Here is a 20,080-nt window from a genome sequence, read left to right as displayed (position 1 = left end):
TGGGATGCTACCCAGCCTGTCTCTGGGGACTCAGGTGCGTCAGGGGTGCATCTGGCATCTGCATCCATCCTGCAGGCTGATGGGAGCAGTCCCAAAGGAGGCTGATGCAGCTTGTGCGGGCACATGGGAAGATAAGGGATGGACAAATTGACCTTTGAAGAGCCTCTGCCAACTGGAGGCATCCCTGGCCCTCCTGGATGGAAAACAGTGAAACAGAGCAGGACCCTGTAGTCCTTGCCCCCATGCCCTTAGCCTGCCTTTTGTCTGTGGAAAAACTTTAGTCCAAGAATAAGTTTAATCAGAGAAGTGAAAAAATGCAGAAACAAAAGAAAACAAAAGAGACCAAATGATAATAGTTTAGTCAGTAAGCAAAGTCAAGGACCTTTAGTTCCTCCTCAAGGGCTGTAGATAATATTCTGAGCCATGTCCTGTGAGCTGTCTTATAGATACTGAAACCCCCACTAGGTGGGAGAAGTTAACTATATGATGACCAGACAGTAGCCATGACATAAGCTGCCACAATTCTGAGAGTTGGCCTTAAAGAAATGGAAACAAACGGACCCTGGAACTGAAGACTAACTACCTAAAACAATCAAGAGGCCGCCGGTCAGACCACCTCATGATTAATTTCAAGATGACTGTCAGAGCTGCCTGTGCTGTTTCTGCATGTAGCCCCTCCCTCAGCCTATAAAAGCTCTTGCCCACTGGTTGTATGAGGGGGGACTCGGCCTTTGGACAGGCGTCTGCCCTCCACTCCCCCCGCCTCAACCCCCCGCCTCCCCCGGGTTGCTGACATCCAAAATAAAGCAAACTTTCCTTTCCACAAACCTGGCCTCTTTATTGGCTTTTGAGCAGAGAGCAGCTGGATCCCACTTTCAGTTACAATATCACAGTCTGTGGCCTCCCTCCAAGTATCAGCATCCCCCTCTTCTCTCACACAGGATGCAGAAGACAAAGTAACATTTCAGCATTCTGGTGGCTCCTGGACATAATTATACCAGGATGTCTGCGGTTACCTCGAGGGAGAATTCTTGGCAATTTTTCCAAGTTAAACATCAGGCATTGGAGAGTACAGGCTTTATCTGGAATCACCTATGATTTCAAACGTTCTCTTTTGTGCAGCTGAATGGTTCTTCTCAGATTAGAAAAAGGAAAAGTCCTTAAGTGAAAGGCAGGGAAAGCGGGCAAGAGCAGAGCAGAGGATGGGGTGAAGAGCGGGTGCTCTGAGGACACGGACGAGAGCATACCCGCTTCTGCTTCTGGACGAGCTGCTCCAGCTCCTGCTCCTTGGACAACAGCTTCTGTTCCAGCTCCTGACTGCGGGCCTGGAACCTCTCCGTGTCCTGCCAGGCCAGGAAGAGGGACACGTGAGGCCCAAATGTACCGGGATGGAGATCTTTTTCCCCTACCTTGAACCTGCTCAGTGGCAAGATCTGTCCATCCTTTGGACTTTGGAGTCTTCCCACAACATCCCAGGGCTTTGGTGCCCCTCCTGCCCTGGTGGATGGAGCATGTACACGATGCCAGCTCTCACCATGTATGACCATGTCGGATAACCGCCCCCCACGAGACAGGCAGCGTCGGTTAGTGGGCGGCTGGGTGGCTACCGAACGGGGAACAGAACAGGGGCTGAGCTGGAATCTTGGACTTTTGGCTCCTCGTCTGTACATCGGAGGATGGTATGTCCTTCCAGCTTGGATAGTCTGTCCTTGTGGGCACAGTCATTCGGTCCTTTAAACTGCCCTCCCCTGAAAACACTTCTTCCTCCTTTGGGTGAGTCTAGGCCATCACTGTATCCCCACCATGACGGAGGTCTCCCAAGCCTCAGGGGGTCTCTGCCCTGCGCTCCACAGCCTCTCCTTCCTGACCTAGGACCGGCCTTCCCCACTCAGGGATGGGGAGGTCCCAGGGATGCAGGTGGGAAGGGACCCGGTCGTGGGACAAAGAGGAAAGTGTGTGTTTGGCAGGATGCCTGACACTCTCACCAGAGCCCGATCTGGTGTAAGGGCCCTGAGCGGGTGGCGGGAGACTCGGGGTCCAGCCCCGGTCTTGCCCAGCTGCCTTGCCTCGTTCTTCTACGTCACTGTTTTTTTTAGAAACAAAAATACCTGTGCCACCTGCAGCTCTCCGCCTGCACAAGGCAGAGCCACAGTGCAGGACAGGCAAGAAGAGAAGAAAGCATCACAGCCTCCGTATAACTCACCACAGGAGCCCCGTGGGCTTCCATGACAGGGGGCCACCCCACCCCACCCCCTAAGGAGGACAGAGGTGGGATGCAGCCCTAAAGGGGCAGTCCTATCTGAGAGCAGCAGAGTCGGGAGGACATACCAACTCTCTGGGCCTTTGGACACCACCAACCCCCCGTCAGAGCCCAGGGTTCTTTCCTGGCTCTTCATCTGGGGATGCCACTTGGTTCCTCCGCCCATTTTGGACAGGTCAGCAGGGCTCGGGGAGAGCCTGTGCCTGTCCTCATGTCAACCACAGGTGACGGCTGAGGCAGGATGTGACCAGGCAGCTCCTGCTCCCGACATTTGCTGCAGGAAACATGCGCCATCCCACTTGGGTGGGGGTGGGGCGAGCAGCTCCAGGACCCCCAGCTGATGCTCACATCCCCACAAAGGCCAGACAGAGGGTCTCACTGCCCCCTGCCCAGTACAGAGCACTGAAGAGTCACAGCCAGTGAGATGGAGAGATCCAAGCCCTGGCCAGGGGGTCCAGCCTCTCAAACTGTCATGAACTGTGGACCCCCATCCTCATGCCGTGGCCGGGCCAAGCCTGCACGTCCAAATGCTTAACAGACGTGTTCACAGCTCCCACGCCTATGTAAACAGCGTACATTTCAGCACTGAGCCTGAAAGGCATTTGGGGTTCAGAGGCCTCGAGAAGGGATAAGCCAGAGCAGAGGGGAGAGGGGAGGGGTGCAGTAGCTGGGTCAGACCCCCCAACTGGTGCAGATTTGCCCTGGAATTTTCCCCTCCGACCTCTTCCCACTCCTAATCCCCAGGTCTTGACCTACCTTTTGCTTCTGGAAGCAGCTTCTTTCCTTAGCTACAACCTTGACTTGTAGTCACGGTTGGGGTGGAGAGGGCCGAACACCCCCTCCCCCCGGAGTTCAGCCCCCCCTGTGCAGAAAACCACTGTGGTAAAAGGAGTGGGTCTCCTACTGCAGGCGGCGGGGTGCGGGGAAGGCTGACATTCTCAGAAAACTCCTGCAGGGTCTGCTACGTGAGGAGCTGTGAGTGCTGTCTTCCGAGTCCTCCTTCACTGTGCTGGAGGCCTGGGGGAGGGGGCGCGGAGGGGTAGCCAGGACGCACTAGAGCTCTAAAACAGAAGTGAGGGATCTTGAATACTGCCCAGCCTCCAGTGGGCTCTGGGTGGAGAACACAACCGGCTTTTTCTGGAAAGCATTGACGCCCTCTCAGTTGGAAGGGCATCTGTGATAAGAAATGGGACTCTGGGCTGCACACTCGGTGGCAGCATAACGTGAAACACTAGTTTAAACGGACCTGCCTTAAGGATCAGGGAAGGGACGTGACAGCAGCTCAGTTTCGGTGCTGGGAAGCAGCGGGTGACGGGGTCTCTGTGTTCAAAATTCGTCCATTGAAACTTAACCCCAAGGTGATGGCCCCAAGGAGGTGGGCCCTTTGGGAGGCAATTCGGTCACGAGAGCAGAGCCCACCCACGTGGGATTAGTGCCCTTGTCCGAGACCCCAGAGAGCCTGCTTGCCCATGTGAGGACACAGAGAAGTGAATAGCCTGCAGCCCAGAAGCGGGCTCTCACTAGGACCTGCCCACACTGGCACCCTGATCCTGAACTTCCAGCCTCCAGACCTGTGAGAAATGAACGTTTGTTGTTTATAAGTCATCCAGGTCCTGATATTTTTGTAATAGCCCAAACTAAGACAGGAGACCACCATTCAAGATCCAAGACTTTTCTGCTAAGAATCCACCAAGTGCATAATCCAAAATGGATAATAGGGAGTTTCCTGTAGCTCAGTTTGATGGATATGTTCCCCTAAAGGACCTTGCTTGGCCTGGAACTGGAGGGGATTTCACCAGTCCTGAGCTCCCAACACAAACAGCAGGGCTTGGCAGGAGGCTGAGTGTCAGACTAGGAGCAGGGATGTGAGATTTACGTTTTCCCCCATAGAATTCGAGAAGAGTGGAACTTGAGCTGTCTTGGGAGTTAAAATTTCTAGGTGTCCAAGGGGAAAGGGTGGGAAGCATTATCTCTAATGAGGGTACCCTTAGGGGAGCTGCTGGGCAGGGAGTGAAACAGGCTGTCGCGCTCAGGCAGGCTTGCCGTGTAGGTCTCGGGACAGCCAATATCAAGTCTAGTCTTGAGGCTGCTTTAACTGGTAAATCCCCTTCATCCTTCTGTGCATTTATTCCTTGTTCATTTGTTGATTCAACAAATACTTGTTGAACGCCTGCTTACTCTGCTCCAAGCATGGCAGAGGTGCTGAGGGAACATCAGTCCGTTAAAGATAAAGATCCCGGCTCTTTGGGGCTCACGTCTTTGTAGGAGGAAACAGACCACAATCGATAAAAATAAACCAGTAAATTATATGCCGTATTTGAAGGTGACAACGGCCTTGAAAAAAATAAACAAAGCAGAGAAACAGGAAATCAATAGTGCCGTGGGGCACTGCAATCTTAGATCAGGGGCTGAGGGGTAGGGTGGTCAGAGCAGGTGATATTTCAGCCTGGCTCACAGAGCCAAGCCCCGGGAACGGACTCTCACCTTCAGGAGAAACTGCTCCTTCTCACTTTTGATTTGCTGTTCCATCTCCTCGTAGAGGTGCTGGATTTCTTCATCATAGGCAGCAATTTTCCTGCATAGGTGACAAAAGGAGCCTGGTGAGAAGCCCTTGAACCCCCAGTGGAGCTCTGGGTGGTGGAGTGACTGCATAGGTCAGGTCAGCCAAGGCTGCATGGTCAGGTCCTCAGGATCAGCTGACCACGGAGGCCCAGCGGGACCCTCTGCTCCTCCTGTCTCCCGGCCGCCCATCCCAGATGATCCACAAGCTCCCGGGGAAGCATCCCCGGCTCCGTCTTCCTGTCCTTGGTTTTATGCCAACGCCAACCCGTCCAGCCTCTGTGACACTCACCATCCCATTGCTCACGGGGCCCTATGCTCGTTGACAGCATAAAGGTGTGTGGTGTGGGCTGCTTTTCTGCTTGGTGTGTTGGTTTATCTTTCCCACTTTGGATGCTTTCTTTCCACCTGGCTCCATCAGCACTGTCTGAACCGTGCTCTCCTGGAAATTGTGTGCTGAACTTTGCTCGACCCTCATTTCTCACAGGATCTCAAAAGGCTCCACGGTGATGGCCACCCCCCCCACCATGACACCCCTACAAAGGGAGGGGGCACTTCTGTCCCAGGGCTCACCCATCTCAGCACAGGGCCATGGGAAGGGCGAGGCTGGTTAAATGCTGATGGCAAAAGTGACCTGTCTGCATCCCGGCTCTCAACATCCCCTCCTACTCCAAAGAGCCCCACAGGACAGGAAGCAAGTAGATGGGTGCTCTGCTCCTACACAAAGACAGATGTGGCTCTGGGGACAAGGTTTGTGGGTCACCTGGGGGTGGTTCCTCCTACCTTGCCAGTAATAATTGAGCACTTGAGTAATCCTCCTTCAAGTGCGCCCCCAAGTTCAAACAGGAAGGACCAGGTATTAGCATTTGAACCAAGACTGGAGGTGATCACACGTGACATTCCCAGGGGTTGCATCTTTACAACCTTTTCTCTGACCGGGCATGGAAGGTCCTCTGTGCCCCTCTCTCCCTGCCCTCTTTCCTGTTAAGGAGACTCCAGGCTCCAGGGAGCAGCTGATGTCATAGCTCTCCAGGTCTGTCTTGAACCTACAATATACACACCTACTGCCAATTTTGGCACTTGCCATTCTGAACTCGAATGCTGGCACCCCCTGTCCTTTATTCAATGAAGGAGGCTTTTATAATGGAGGAAACAGCCCTGGTTCTTGGTTCTAGAGATACCAGAGAGGTTTTGGAAGAAAATATCAAGGATGGGAAGGCACTCATCCCCCTGAGCCTTCTGTCATTCGAACCTGCACCTCTCTGTATCCCTAAGTCCCCCTGGACTCCAATCCAGCACCAGACCCCCCCCCCCCTCCGCCCGCCGACCACCGCTGTCCGAGGCTGCACCACAGCCCACAGGCTGCCCCTTCCTCATTTGCTGCCTGTTGGGGGAACCTGGTACCACATGCACAGGCTGCCATCTTGATAGGCATCCTTCCCGTTCTCTAGAAACCACACAACTGACCCAGACGAGGGCACTGGTGTGGGTCTGCACGGTCAAGGTCACTCACCTGTCTGAGTTCCCTTTTTTGGTTGTACCTCCAAGACCACAAACCTGACTTTGAGTGAGTATGGTATTGGCCCAGTGTGTGTTCAGCAATAGGGCACAGCTCTCCCAGACTCCTCCGAGCTGAGGCTCTGTGTTCACCGCTGGGCTTCCCATGCCGGCAGTAACAAATGTCTTCTTGGCGAAGAGTGAGAACTCTCTTCTTGGTAAATGACAATTGTTTGGATTGTTACTTTGGTTCTTAGCTACCCCTTAACAATTACAAGAAAATCTTGGCGAGAAATGGGGAGCCGAGGCACCTGCTGTGGCATAGGGACACCTCGGGGACAGAAATGACACAGTGCAAAGGAAATTTCAGGAAGAAAGACGGTCTTCCAGTGGTGCCTGGAATCATCTTCCTGAGCTGGAAGAAATTCAGATGCTACATGGCAAATGGTATCCAGGAAAACTTTAGAGACAGTGATTCCAACTGTATAAGTACCGCAGAACTAATAAAGCGAGATGAGAAAAAACTTAAAAATGGATTTGGTGCTGCTAAAGCAATACTAATTACAAGCATTCATATAAGCTCTGTACCATTTGGCCCTAATAACCATGCAGGGCATTAATTCTACACTATCATTAAATGTGTTATATTAACTTGAAGTTTTATTGGATTAAATTAATAAACTCTATGCTTTTCGTGCTCACATGTCAGTTTGTTAGTCGTGAAGTAAGCAATTTTGCAAATTGCTAAAAAAAATGGAGGAAAGAGAGATGCAGCCTCTGAATGGCACCTACTCCCAAGCCCTCATCACAAAGGATGCACTCACCACAAGGAAGCCCTGGAATGCAGGCGGGCATCAGCGATCCTGGGCCCACACAGGCTCAGACATGCAGCCCATGATCTGCAAACACTTTTGAACAAAACCGGCCTCCTGGGAGGCTGCCGAGGTCTGAATGACTACAGAGGATGAGCCCTGACCTGGGGCCGGACACAGAAATGCTGGGAATGAGAACATTAAGGTGCTGTGCACACCACTCCCATCACTAAACCAGCTCAAGGGGCAGAAGACAGGGGTTCTGATCCCAGAGCCAGCTCATTTCCTCCATATGACCTTGGGTGAATGCTCTGACTTCCTCTGATCCCAGGATAGCACCTGCATCCCACCCCCACCCTGGTTCCATCCAGCATTATCTCGATGACCAAACAAGAGAGCAGGTGTGCAAGGTATTTGGAACTGCGAAGTCCTAAACGGATGTAAGGGATTATTTATTATTGTAATTATTATCATGGGCCGTGGGGGGCAAGGGCCGGTGCTCCCCAAGGGGAGGAGCGTCTTCCTTTCAAGGATAAAAGTGCTGCCGGGTTTGGAAAGGGTCAGAAGCAGTCAGGAAGAGGAAGAATAGAAAGCTTAGTCAATAAAACCTCCTGTTGGAGCGATCCATTAGAGACGTAGGCTGTGTGTGAGCAGGGGCTACAGAGAAATTCTTTTTCTGGGAGAAATAATGGCGAGAGATGCTCTCAAAAGACCTGGGCATATGGCGTGTGGCGTCCCAGCTGCCCCAGCCTCACCATGTCCTGCCACCAGAGGAGAGAGGCAACTGATGATGTTTGCTTAGGATATATCCTTTGGTTGCCACAATTTCTAAAACCACTCAGATTGCCCAACGCACACAAGCACCGACTCTGAAGTCTCCTCCATGAGGATTTCCCCATCTGTTCCAGCTCACTGACCCCGTTTTCTGACCTCGGAGGGCACCATATGTCTTTATTTGAACATTTCAAAGTGCTGAACAACTCTTTCCTTTGGGTTTATGCTGTCTCCACTAGGTTATGGACACTCAGACGTTGATGTCACTCACAGGGCCTGTGCTCAAAATGTTTATGCTGAAAAGCTTTAAGAAATAAATGTAAGACTTTGGATACCAGACTCAGAAGTCCATGGGTGGACCATGTGGCAGGGAATACCAGATTCCAAGGGAATTGAAGGATTTGGGTTGGAAGTTTTGTCTGATCCAACCACCTATTTTCCAGTGTTAGAATCCTCGCCATGGTGTCTCCACCAAGTATCTACCCAAAGTGGGTTAGAACACCTCCCGTAAGAGGGAATGCTGGCTCTCTAAGCAGCTCTTTCATCTCCAGAATGTTCTGGCTCATAGAAATGTGTCCTTCTATGTCCTATCCCACCTCTGTGTGATAACCTTTCATGTATTTTAAAACAGCATTCAGACTTCAAGGAGTAGCCTTGGATTGAGGCCAAGCCTCTCCACTTCCTCTGACCATGTCTCACACGGAATTTTTTCTTTCAGTGAGTCCCTTTACCATCCCCTTTACTCTTCTCTGAATGGGCTCTGATTGAGCTGTCTCAAGCCATGGAGCCCCACACTGAATGCCCAGTGTATGAGGTCTGATTGGTGCAGATTAGATCTCTCTTGATCTAGTTGCTGCCAATCTATTCACGCAGCCTGAGAGCACATTCATTTTTCTTGGCAGTCACATCATAGTTGATGAATGCTGAACCCATGTTGTCAACTAAAACCTCTAAACCTCATGGCGGTGTGATTGTTTTTGTTTTGAAGATGGTGCTACTGAATCATCTCTCTCCCACCTTGTGTTTTTGCCATTGGTCTTTCGGATTTTGGCAAGATCTCAAATGTGATTCTGTTAGATTTTATGTTTGTTAGATTCAGGCCATCTTTCTCAACTGTCACTATTTTAATGGATCCCAACTGGTGGCTCAGTATATACCCAATGACTTTCCAAGTTTTGTAGATATTTTAAATTTTCAATCACAATGTAAGCTAAATAACCTATAATGTTGGTTTTGATATTTATCTGAGAGTTACTCTGAAGAGCATTTTAAAAAAATATATAAACTATTGGTTTCTAGTTTTATTATTTTTATTATTTTGTTTTTATTTTTATAGTAAGAGAATATATTGGTAAGGGATTTACTTTTTTAAATCTATTAGCCATTCCTTTGTATTATAACACTGAACATAAGGTCTATAACGAGAATTCATTCTACTGCAAGTGCACACAACTCTACATTCATCTCTTAAATCAAGCTTGCTGCTTGAAGGTTTCAAATATGTATATCTGATATGCTTTTTACTTGACTGATGTGTCAAATTTGAGATTAATTTGTTGAAGCTTCTGTAACTCTTCTAAAGACTTGTTTTTAATTAAATTTTCTTTGTTTTTTGAAGTTTCTGCTCTTTGTATTTTGCTATATTGTTTGGCGCCTACAGGTTTATATCTGTTTTATCTTCTTCATGGATGGACCTTTTTTTACTACTATAAAATATTCTTCCTTATCTCCCTTAATTCATGCCATTGGTAAAAAAAAATGTTGAACATGACAAGAACAGTCTGTAATAAAGCTCTCTACGTTATTAATTAATAACATGTGTGCATAAATATGCAGCCTATCTTCTATTAGCCATTCTCAAAACACTCTCCTCCTCCTCCAGGGCAGTATATAATGATTTCATTCTATGATATTTGTGCCTAGTTATTTTAAACAATACGGGGAGGAGGAGACAGAGAAGAGATAGATAAGAGAAGGGAGAGAAAGACACATGAGTTCTCAGGGGGACAGAGGGATATGTGTGAAGGAGCCAGGGAGAGTGAGTAAGAGTGATGAGCACTGATATTTATCCTCTCCTTTCTAAATCACTATGACGGCCGGGTAGCCCCTGTTGTGTGGCCCAGGGTAGTCTAGGTCATAACCCCCTGCTGACAGCTGTGGTTGGCTCAGAGTTCATCAGACCCAGAGCGGGAAGGCCTCAGTTCAAATCTTGCTTCTGACATTTATAAACTTTCTGGCCTTGGACAAGTCACATTACCTCAATGAGCCTGAGGTTTTTTGTATCTGGAAAATCAGATGGTAATACCTGCATTAGAAAGAAGTCGTGTGTAAAAAAAAAAGGTACAAATGAGCTTATCTAGAAAACAGAAATAGAGTTACAGATGTAGAAAACAAACTTATGGTTACCAGGGGGTAAGAGAGGGGGAGGGATAAATTGGGAGATTGGGATTGACATATACACACCACATATATAAAATAGATAACTAATAAGGACCTGCTGTATAGCTCAGGGAACTCTTCTCAATACTCTGTAATGGCCTACATAGGGAAAGAATCTACAAAAAGTGTAGATATATGTATATGCATAACTGATTCACTTTGCTGTACAGCAGAAACTAACCCAACATTTTAAATCAACTATACTCCAATAAAAGTTTAAAAAAAAGAAAGAAAGAAGTCACGTGGACTAAGTAAGACAATGCATGTGGACATGTCTAGCAGACCCATTATGTCACCGCCAGCATTAAAGAGTATTGATTAAATACTCCATAAAGCAACATTCTGGGTAACATCATTTAGACTTATGGAATGGTCTCTGCACACCAGGAATGTAGCATTTACGATCTCCATGTCCACATGTAAGTGATGTGGAGGAAAAGAGCAGGCAGTAGAGGCAGACCTCACCCCACAGTGCGTTCCTGAGCTCCAGCTGACATAATTCTGTGACTGCAGAGTCTTGGCTGAGTTCAGTGGAGGAAGCTGTCTGCTCCGGCGGTGGGGCAGGTGTAGAGTTCTCAGGGGGAAAGTTAAGAAAGGCTGAGTCCAGAAAAGGGAGATTTTCAACAGTGGGGGGAAGGAGGACAATTATATACTGAGGATGCTGCACGGGCAGTGATGGATCTGAAAAGGACGGACCTACTGCAAGCAAGGGTGAAAGGCCTAGGTCCAACCTCGAGGATGCAGTGCCACCCAGGGCATCTGACTGTGGTGGATGCCCCCTCTTGGAAGGATGACTCTGTGTGTGTGTGTGTGTGTGTGTGTGTGTGTGCGCGCGCGCGCGCGCGCGTGCGTGCGTGCGTGTGTGTGTGTGTGTGTGTGGTGTGCAGCTGCATGGTATCAGGGGTACTGGAGATCTAAGGATGGGACATGTGGGAAGCCAAAAGAGCTGGGAATAGTGATGCTTATGTCAATACAAGGCTGAGGTTCAGAGAGGCCTTCAGAGAGGATTTGCAGGGAGCAAGAACTTTCCCTGCCAGCCTCCCACACGCACCGCGGAAATTAATTGACCTTCACAAAGTACACTGCACACGGAGAGTCAAGGTACCAGCCTAGAGTAGAGCATTAATACTCAGTACCACCAGGGTTACAGCTAACGGCGCACAGACCAAGGCCTTCCTGCTATAGAATACTAATTGGTCAAGATATTTTTTCTTCCTGCTCCGTCTCTCCTTTGCCTTCACTTAGGAACAAAGGGTCTCAGAAAGTCATCTGGTTCCACTTCTAGGTTCTAGGCAGGGTGTGCTGAAATCATTCCAGGAATAAAAGGAACATCTTCCCTCTCTAAATGAAAGGAGGGTCTTGACCTTGGACAGAATAAATGACATTCTGCTACATTTTAGATAAATTTCAGAAGCTCGAACTCAAAGCAGAGCTTCAGAAATGGCCACTGGCCTTGGAGAGCAGTTGTTCTGATTTCATGTATTTCCATGTGGACGGGCAGTGGTCTGACCCACAGGACTCTGGTTTGCAAAGCCTGGTGAAAGGCAGATGCAGAGGGAAAGAGTCCCCCTCCCATCACAGGCAAGCGTCCTGTATCCCACGTGAAGGGAATGAGGGTCGGGGCAGTAAGGTGGCCAGTCTGTGGTCATGCAGGTCCCCCAGGCCAGAGTGGGGAGAGAACCCAGGCCTCAACTCCCGTCCCTTGTCCATCTCCAATACCACACTGTCCCCCCAGCATCTTGTTTTAAGATAAACATCATGTGATATCACTTAAATGTGGAATCTAAAAAAAATGGTACAAATGAACTTATTTACAAAACAGAAATAGAATCACAGATGTAGAAAATAAACTTATGGTTATGGGGGGAGGGGGGAATAAACTGGGAGATTGAAATTGACATATAGACACTACTATATATAAAATAGATAACCAACAAGGACCTATTGTATAGCACAGGGAGCTCTAGTCAGTATTCTGTAATAACCTGCATGGGAAAAGAACCTAAAAAAGTAGATATATGTATATGTATAACTGAATCACTTTGCTGTACAGCAGAAACTAACACAACACTGTAAATCAACTATACTCCAATAAAAATTTTAAAAAAAGAAAAAGAAGGAAAGAAAAGAAAAAAAAATCCTGACAACTCCAAACCTCTGCATTTAGAATTGTCAGCATCCGAATCCCATCTGGCATCTGTCAATTGTGGAGGGAGCACGTGCTAGGGCAAGGAATGGGGCCAAATGTCTGCAGGCTGCCTCTTCTCCCGAGTCTTCCCCATCCCTACCCCTCACTCTCTAATCACAGAGTGAAGACCCTGCGCCAGAAACGTCTCAACGAGTCTGCTATTTGCCAGAAAAGAAAATGGAAATGCTTTCAGCCTCCACCAGCTTTGTGGTTGGAATGAGAACGGTCATGAGGGAGGCAGACTCACCACTGCCCCCTGCCGCCTTCTCCATGCAACTGTGGTCTCCGACTGCAAAGGGAGGCCCTCACTAGAAAAACCCACTTAGGGTTCCCTTTGTTTCCCTGAAATCAGGCTTTCTCAGTCTCTCTAATGCCTCTCTGTCTCTGCCTGTCTGTCTGTCTGTCTGTCTCTCTCTCTCTCTCTCTCACACACACACACACACACACACACACACACACACACACACGATTAGGGTAGAGCTGAGTGAAGGGCAAAGAGAAGAGTTCTTAGAAAATTCTGCAAAGGTTGTAAAATTGCCAAATGGATTTTCAAGATGGATGGTTTCTCCCTAATTAGATTCTGCTGCCTTGTATTAACCAACTTTGCAGCTTTATTCCATCCTGTAAAGCAAAACCTTTTTCATTAGTCAGGTTTACAAATCATGCCCGTGGCACACACAGAGCCTGCATCGTCCTCACCTTCCCTCTGCTCTCGGGGCAGAGTGAACAACGTGCTTCTGCCTCCCCATAATAATATACCAATAAAACACGTGCGTGACTAAACCAAGGCCTCATGGCCTAGAGCCCTCCCCCAAAACTTCCCTCCACGCCTAGAACAGGAGTAGAATTATGGACTGGAGGGGCACCCAGGTGTGCCTTTTGCAGGCTGGTACCTTCTGGAAGAACAGGCTAGAGCAACATTTCTCAGTGAGGTCTGGGGTCTGCCTGCATCAGAACCCCTGGGGAAACGTGTGCTAAGATGCACATTGCTGGGCCCCTGACTCCTAAGACACACTGATTGAGACTGCTTGGAGGAGGCATCTGGGAATTTACTTTTTTTTTTTAAGCTCTTTATTGGAATATAATTGCTTTACACTGTTGTGCCAGTTTTTGCTGTACAACAAAGTGAATCAGCTGTATTTATACGTATATCCCCATATCCCCTCCCTCCCGTGACTCCCTCCCACCTTCCCTATCCCAGCCCACTAAGTCATCACCGATCATCAAGCTGATCTCCCTGTGTTATGCAGCAGCTTTCCACTAGCTATCTGTTTTACATTTGGTAGTGTATATATATCAGTGCTACTCTCTCACTTCATCCCATCTTCCCCTTCACGCCCCCCCCACCTCCGTGTCCTCAGGTCCGTTCTCTACATCTGCATCTTTATTCTTGCCCTGTCGCAAGGTTCATCAGAATTTACTTTTTAATCAAGATTCCCTGGTCACCCTGAAACAAGCTAACATTCAAGAACCAGGCAGCTAAGACTCATCACAAGTGGTACGTAAGAGCCACCTGCCATACATACAATGCTTTCATTGCTGCCTTACCTGGAGGCAAGGCCAAGGAAATGACCACCCCCCTCATCACGGAACACCGGTTCTTAGGTTTGTGTCAGGGACTGGGTATCACAGCTGGGCTGCCTGTCAGGTTGTGAGACACACTTCCTCCTGGTCTGGACACCCTCTCAGAGCTGAGGGAAATGGGTCTAGACAGAAAGCAGCAGGATAGTGGCCCGGTGGGAGTTGCAAGTGAGGTCCCCCCAGCAAAGACGCTCTCAAGAAACTGCCCGAAGCCTGAATCAGTTGGACAAGGAAAGACTGTGCAGATGAGGGACTGATGCCAATGGGGGTGTGGGAAGCATGGCTAAGCTTGTCAAGGCCAAGGGTGGTCCACCGAGGATGCAGAACAGGCTGCTGAGCTGCAGAGGACTGAGCCAGGGCTGCCTTTGATCTCAAAAGCTCTCTTCTTCAGAGAGCTCAAAGCACTCCCCAGACACAGACTAACCCATCCTTACCCCCATCCCCGGGGTTAGAGCTTGGTAAGGAACTCGACCAGGGCAACGCCTCCAGCAGATTCCAACTCTGGTGCAAAGTCAGAATCCCTCAGTGTATCTTATACCGTCAGACTTGGAGCCCCCACCCCAGACCAAGGCAACGAGGTCCTCCTGGAGTGCGGCCCCAGCATCCCCTACTGGTGAAAGGTCCAGATCTCCTGCTGTGCTCAGACAGCATCATTCTACACCTGGAGAGCTCAACTTTTTTTTTTTTTTTTTATCCCCAGATCAACATAATTGGGCAGGGTGCTTTCTATGACAAAGGAATTCGTAAATCCAATGGCCAGAAGTTCTTCCTCATGTCAAACCACGTCTCCCGTGGTCACATGTAAGGTTCGCCAAGCCTCTGCATGGCGCACACAGAGAAAAGTGGCTTGGTTGCACTCTGACCCCTCCTTCTCGGAGGGAGATGGAGGTGCAGAGGGAAAGCACCCCACTCTGGAGGTGCAGCAGAGGAGCTGGGTGTTAGCCCGAGGGCCCTGCATTCTACCTGCCCCCCCCCCCCACATCGCCCCACCAGGTCACGCTGCTTCCCAGTGGACATGCACCAGAGTCAAACACTGAACCCAGAGTCCAACTGAAATCTGAGTTTTTCTCAACCTCTGCCCCAAAGGACAAGAGGGTGGGAGGTTGATGGCCCCCAGACTTGCCTCTTCCCCCTGCTCCCGATATGCAGGGTCAGAAAATAAAATCCCCTGCAGGGAGGAAAAGCCCGGGTTGTTTCAGACACTGCCCCAGAGCCTGGGCCTCCAGACATCAGCTTCAGGATGTCAAAGCCAAGCATTGCACCCACTGCATCCTCCTCCCTCCCAGAGCCTGGAGGTGACCCTGGAGGATGCTGTGGAGGGGTCTTTCTTACTCACTGCAGCCAAACTGTAACCCCGAGGGGCACGGCCACCCTGGGGAACTGTGGACAGGACTCCCCCCAGGTCAGTTGCACGTCTCTGGGCCCCATGGGAGAGAGCAACGAGGTGTGTGGTTCGGAAAAGGGCGAGGAAGCCAAGGCCGCTGCTGCCAATGGCAACGTTGTCTAGTATTTCAATGGCACAGGGATTTTCTGGTTAGCTTTGTGGCAGAATTTTTACAGCTGTGCCTCATCGTGTGATCATAAAGCCCTCAAAGACGGGGACTCTGTGTTCCACTTGCTCAGCTCAGCTTGGCACAGAGTAAGTGCCCATTACATGCCAGCTACTAGTCACACGGGACCGTGCCCTGGTACCCTGCCCTGGGCAGTGCACAGCAGTCGAGCGTCATCACCCTCTCTGGGACAAGCGCTCATTCCCCAGGTGGAGTGAGTGTTAGCCCCTGGACTGAACAGCCAGCATGTGGGGAAGCCTGGGAGATGCTCTGACAGTGGTCAGGGTTCCCCTGGCTCCAGCCCAAATTAAACCATTCCCCACACCTTCCTCTCTCTCCGTTCACCAACCAGAGTGTGCCCCTCCCGCAAACAAGCCCTAACCCCCAAACTCGCCTCTTAGATGTCCCAGAATCACTTAGCCTCACTCTGAGCCATTTGTAAAGCCTCCTGTCTAACTATTCTGTACCCTTTTGGGGTTTCAGTTTCTTGTTTGACTTCTGAGCTCAGAAGGACCTCCAGGGATCACCTGGTCCAGGTAGAACCCGGAAGCAGGATGTGAACAACATTTTTTCTTTCTTTTACTGAAGGGAAGAGAATACAAGAGACTTTAAAAGAAAATCACAGAGCCCATCACATGTAATGAGGTAAGCACATTGTACGAAACTTATCACAATCCCATTCTCTAATGTTGCCAGTAAGGGTGCTCAGAGAGGTAAAGAACGTGGCCTGAGGTCACACAGCTAGTTGGTGGCAGTGCCTGGGCAGGAACTTGGGTTGCTCCTGTCTCCTGTTTCAGTGCTCTGCTCACTACAGTTCTCTAGGAAAGGGAATGCCAGAGAGCTCAGTGACCCCCAAGCCTACCGAGCCCCCTGGCCAGGAGTGGACCCCATCAGCTGACCTGGGGAAGGGGTAGCTGGCAGGGATATCGACACAGAGGGCTGGAACTCCTGGCTAAGCTAGTTGTGCCCACGCAGCCGAGACTGACCTTGACTTTCAGCTCAAGAACTTTTATACCATCATTAAATTGGGACAAAAGATGAATGGAGGCCACTTAGAGATGGATGTAAGGCCTAAGAGGCTCTGCAGTAAGTCTCTCCCTGCAGGGGTGCAGGCCAGCAGAGGGGCCCCCTGCAGGTAAGATTCAGGGCCCTAAGCTGGGTCACTGTGGCCATTCAGGCCCTGGCCTCCTTAGGGAACAAGAGAGCCGTCCCCCTGGGGGTGCCACCTGACTTTCACTGGGACTCCTCAGGGTGATCAATGCAGGAGTCGGGGGCGGGGATGAGGGGCAGAAAATAATCCAGCCCCCTCATTTTATAGGTGGGAAAACCGAGGCTCGAGAGGCCAAGAGATCAGAGCAAGGTCACAGAGCTAGCTGGCTGGAGACCACACAGGACCGAGACCCAGAGCTCCAGATTCCCTGGCCCAGCTTCTCACATCCACACAACAGGCACCTGGACATCTTGTTAAGATGCAGATTCAGCCGGGCAGGGGCAAGGCCTGAGACTCTGCTTTCCCGAGAAGCTTCCAGGTGATTTTGACGCTGCTGGTCCATAGACTAGACTTTGAGAACAAAGCTCTACATCGAGTTGTCTGGAAGGATGAAGGGATCCTTACACTTCACCTCAACCTCTCCACTTCAGCCAGGCAAATGCTCCAAGACTACTTACTTAAAATAGTAGTAAATGCTGTTATTTTAACATTCATTGAATACTTACTAAGTGCCAACGCTGTTCCCAAATGCTGACATGTAATCCTCGCAGGTCTGTGAGACGGATATTATTACCATCCCTACCTTACACATAAGGAAGCTGCAACTCAGAGAAGTTAAGTAACTTGCCCTAAGTCACACAGCCAGTAAGTAGCAGAACCAAAATGCAAATTTGGCTCTGTCTCACAGCTTATTCAGCTAACAGCCTATAGTGTATACCCCAACCCCTCTCTCTCTCGGCCTTGAGAGCCTCACCCTAGAATGTTCATAACACTCCTGTAGCCTGACCACGTTCCCTCCAGCACCTCTTGGCCATGATTTCTCATAATCCTGGGTCCTAAAGGTCCTTTTCCAGACCTGTGTATACCCAGTGGGCCTCAGCAAGTTATTTTAAAGCTGATGGTGGGAGGCATGAAATGAAAGCGAGCTCAGGGTGGTGTCTGGACAGCAGGGCCACACGCATGGTGATCTCTCTCTCAATTAGGGGCGTGCTTTCTCCAAGGCCATGTCTGGGGACTCTGCAGTACTGACCCCAGGAGGCTTTGCTGGGAAGCATCTACACGGAGGGGCATTTGGTCTGTGCTAGAATCGTCAAGGATGCCAACAGGCCATGAGCAGATCCCCAGGCGGCACAAGAGGCCCGGGGAGGACTCCGTCAGGGTGCTTCCAAGCTCAACTCACAGCCAGCCTGCATTTTGGCTGAGTCTTCAGAATAATAACCTGTCCTTAGTTACCCAGTGGGGCACAAACGCGAGCTCCTTGCTGTAATGCTCGTTGATGAGTGTGGACAAGCACAGTGCCCAGTGCCACACTTGTCCCCACAGGCCGATGGACACCCGCCCGGCTGGTCTGCACCTGCCGTGCCCGGGGCCTGACCGACTTGGGGTCAGCTCCCAAGCAGCCTCTTCGGGTTGGTGCTTACCTTGCCTGGTGCTGTGTCCTCCAGGCACAGGAGGAGTCCTAGAAATCACTCATTATCTGGAGAGACCCCGGGGCCAAGAGGGCAGAGGGAGAGACGTGAGGCCAGGATAGAGCGAGCAGGAGGGCCGGGGGCTGGTCCTGGCATGGGGTGGGGGTGGGGGGTAGGCCTTACTGCCCGGAGGCAGGTAGAGTGGTTTCCAATGGGTCTCGGGCACCAGACTCTCTCACTCTGAATCCCGGCTCTACCGCTTACAGCTGTGTGTTCTGGGGCGTGTCACTTACCCTTTCAGCGCCTCAACTTCCCCATCGGTAACGTGTGTCTAATGGTAAATACCAAATGGGTCGGGTAGACAAGGTATTTCTGAGAGTGTGTAGCACAGGGTGAGGGCCTCATAAATGTGAGTGAAGGCTTAGCAACGGACCTAGGGTGGCAGCCGCAGGCCCGGCCCCGCTCTGGCGGACGGTCGTAAGGCAGCATCACCAAATGTAAGACAGAAGAGGTATCTGTACAGAGGATAGCTGAGACTGGTACCCACTTTTTCAGGGCGCACTCCAGCTCGTTCTTCTCCTCGTGGGCTTCTAGGAGCTGTGAGAAGATTCTGGTCAGGAAATCCTCAAAGTTGGACAGTAAGTGAGGCTCATCCTTCTTCAGCTGCAGCCAGAGTTGCTTGACGTCACTTTCACTGCGAGAGAAAAAGGGGCATTAACACGGGAGTGTGGACACAAGGCTTCGCGGAACACACAGAGGCCCCGGGTGTGACACCGGCAGCCGGAACAGCGGCATCGTCACCGTCGGTCCAGTGACAGTGGTGGCTGGCATTATATTGAGTGCTGGCTGCACGCCGGCTGTTTCATGCACATTTGCTCATTTGGTCCTCCAGTGAGGCAGGGGCTGCGAACAGATGAGGGGACGGATGGAGAGGGGTGAGGTGAGTGGTCTCAGATCACTCAGCTGGGAAGTCACAGAGCCAGGAGCCAGGCTTGGGCCTGTCTGCTCCTGTGCTGGCCTCCTAACGGCCACACTCAGCTGCTTTGCTCTCCGTCTCCCGCGAAGGGCTGAGCACAGACAGACGCGGGCCGGGAGCATCTCCGAACGCGAGGAGGAAGCGGGAGGACAGGAGCCCAGTGCGTGTGAGGACAGATGCTGTGGAGCTGAAGGACAGGGCCCGTCGCCCCAGGAAGGACGGGCCACACAGCTGAGAGGGAAGGACCTGCCTTCTGATGGATGGCAGAAAGCAATTGCCACTGCAGGGAGCGGAAGGGAAGACGCCATGCCCCACGGGGCCTGGAGGCAGCGGACATGACTGACATGCGAGAACAAGCGAAGGAGCAAGCCTGACAGATGTGTGTGCGCACACGGAGAGACAGGTGGAGAGTCAGGAGGACGGAGGCCAGCAGAGAGACACCAACACAGAGTGACGTGCCCGGAACCGCCCCCCTCCCCTGGACAGGCACACTGGGCTCCTGTGTGGGTGCTCGGCAGCGGAGACACACAGGGTCACGGTGATCAGGGAGGGGAGGGACGGGAGGCAGCACACACCACGGACCCTGCTCTCCCTCTGGAGAAACTCAGCAATCTACAGCCAGTGATCCAACGGACAGCCAGAGAGTGCTCCGATTTGCACTCCATTAAACTCTAAAACCACTATGATGTGAAGGTAGCCACAACCAGAGGCCCTCAGGATAAAGAACAAAATCCCTGTGCTTGTGTGACAAGCACTACGTCTGAGAAATCTGACTCAAAGGTGATATGTGATGGTGTCATGTTAGCAATGTGCCTGGGGCACAGC

The 20,080-nt window shown here is 50.7% G+C and overlaps 1 protein-coding gene across 1 annotated transcript in view; it reads right to left on the bottom strand.

The window, feature by feature from the left end:
• The window catches only part of CRACR2A (calcium release activated channel regulator 2A), a 73,310-nt gene that overhangs the window by 37,983 nt on the left and 15,247 nt on the right, over positions 1–20,080 (bottom strand). The window contains exons 4-6 of the mRNA XM_057703185.1: positions 18,827–18,973; positions 4,745–4,835; positions 1,248–1,343 (exon numbers count right to left, since the gene is read on the bottom strand). Coding sequence (XP_057559168.1) covers positions 1,248–1,343; positions 4,745–4,835; positions 18,827–18,973 — 334 coding nt within the window. The remainder of the gene's footprint in view (positions 1–1,247; positions 1,344–4,744; positions 4,836–18,826; positions 18,974–20,080) is intronic.

The sequence above is a fragment of the Hippopotamus amphibius genome, chromosome 12 (assembly GCF_030028045.1).
Source record: "Hippopotamus amphibius kiboko isolate mHipAmp2 chromosome 12, mHipAmp2.hap2, whole genome shotgun sequence".
NCBI lineage: Eukaryota > Metazoa > Chordata > Mammalia > Artiodactyla > Hippopotamidae > Hippopotamus > Hippopotamus amphibius.
This window is presented reverse-complemented; position numbering and strand designations above follow the sequence as displayed.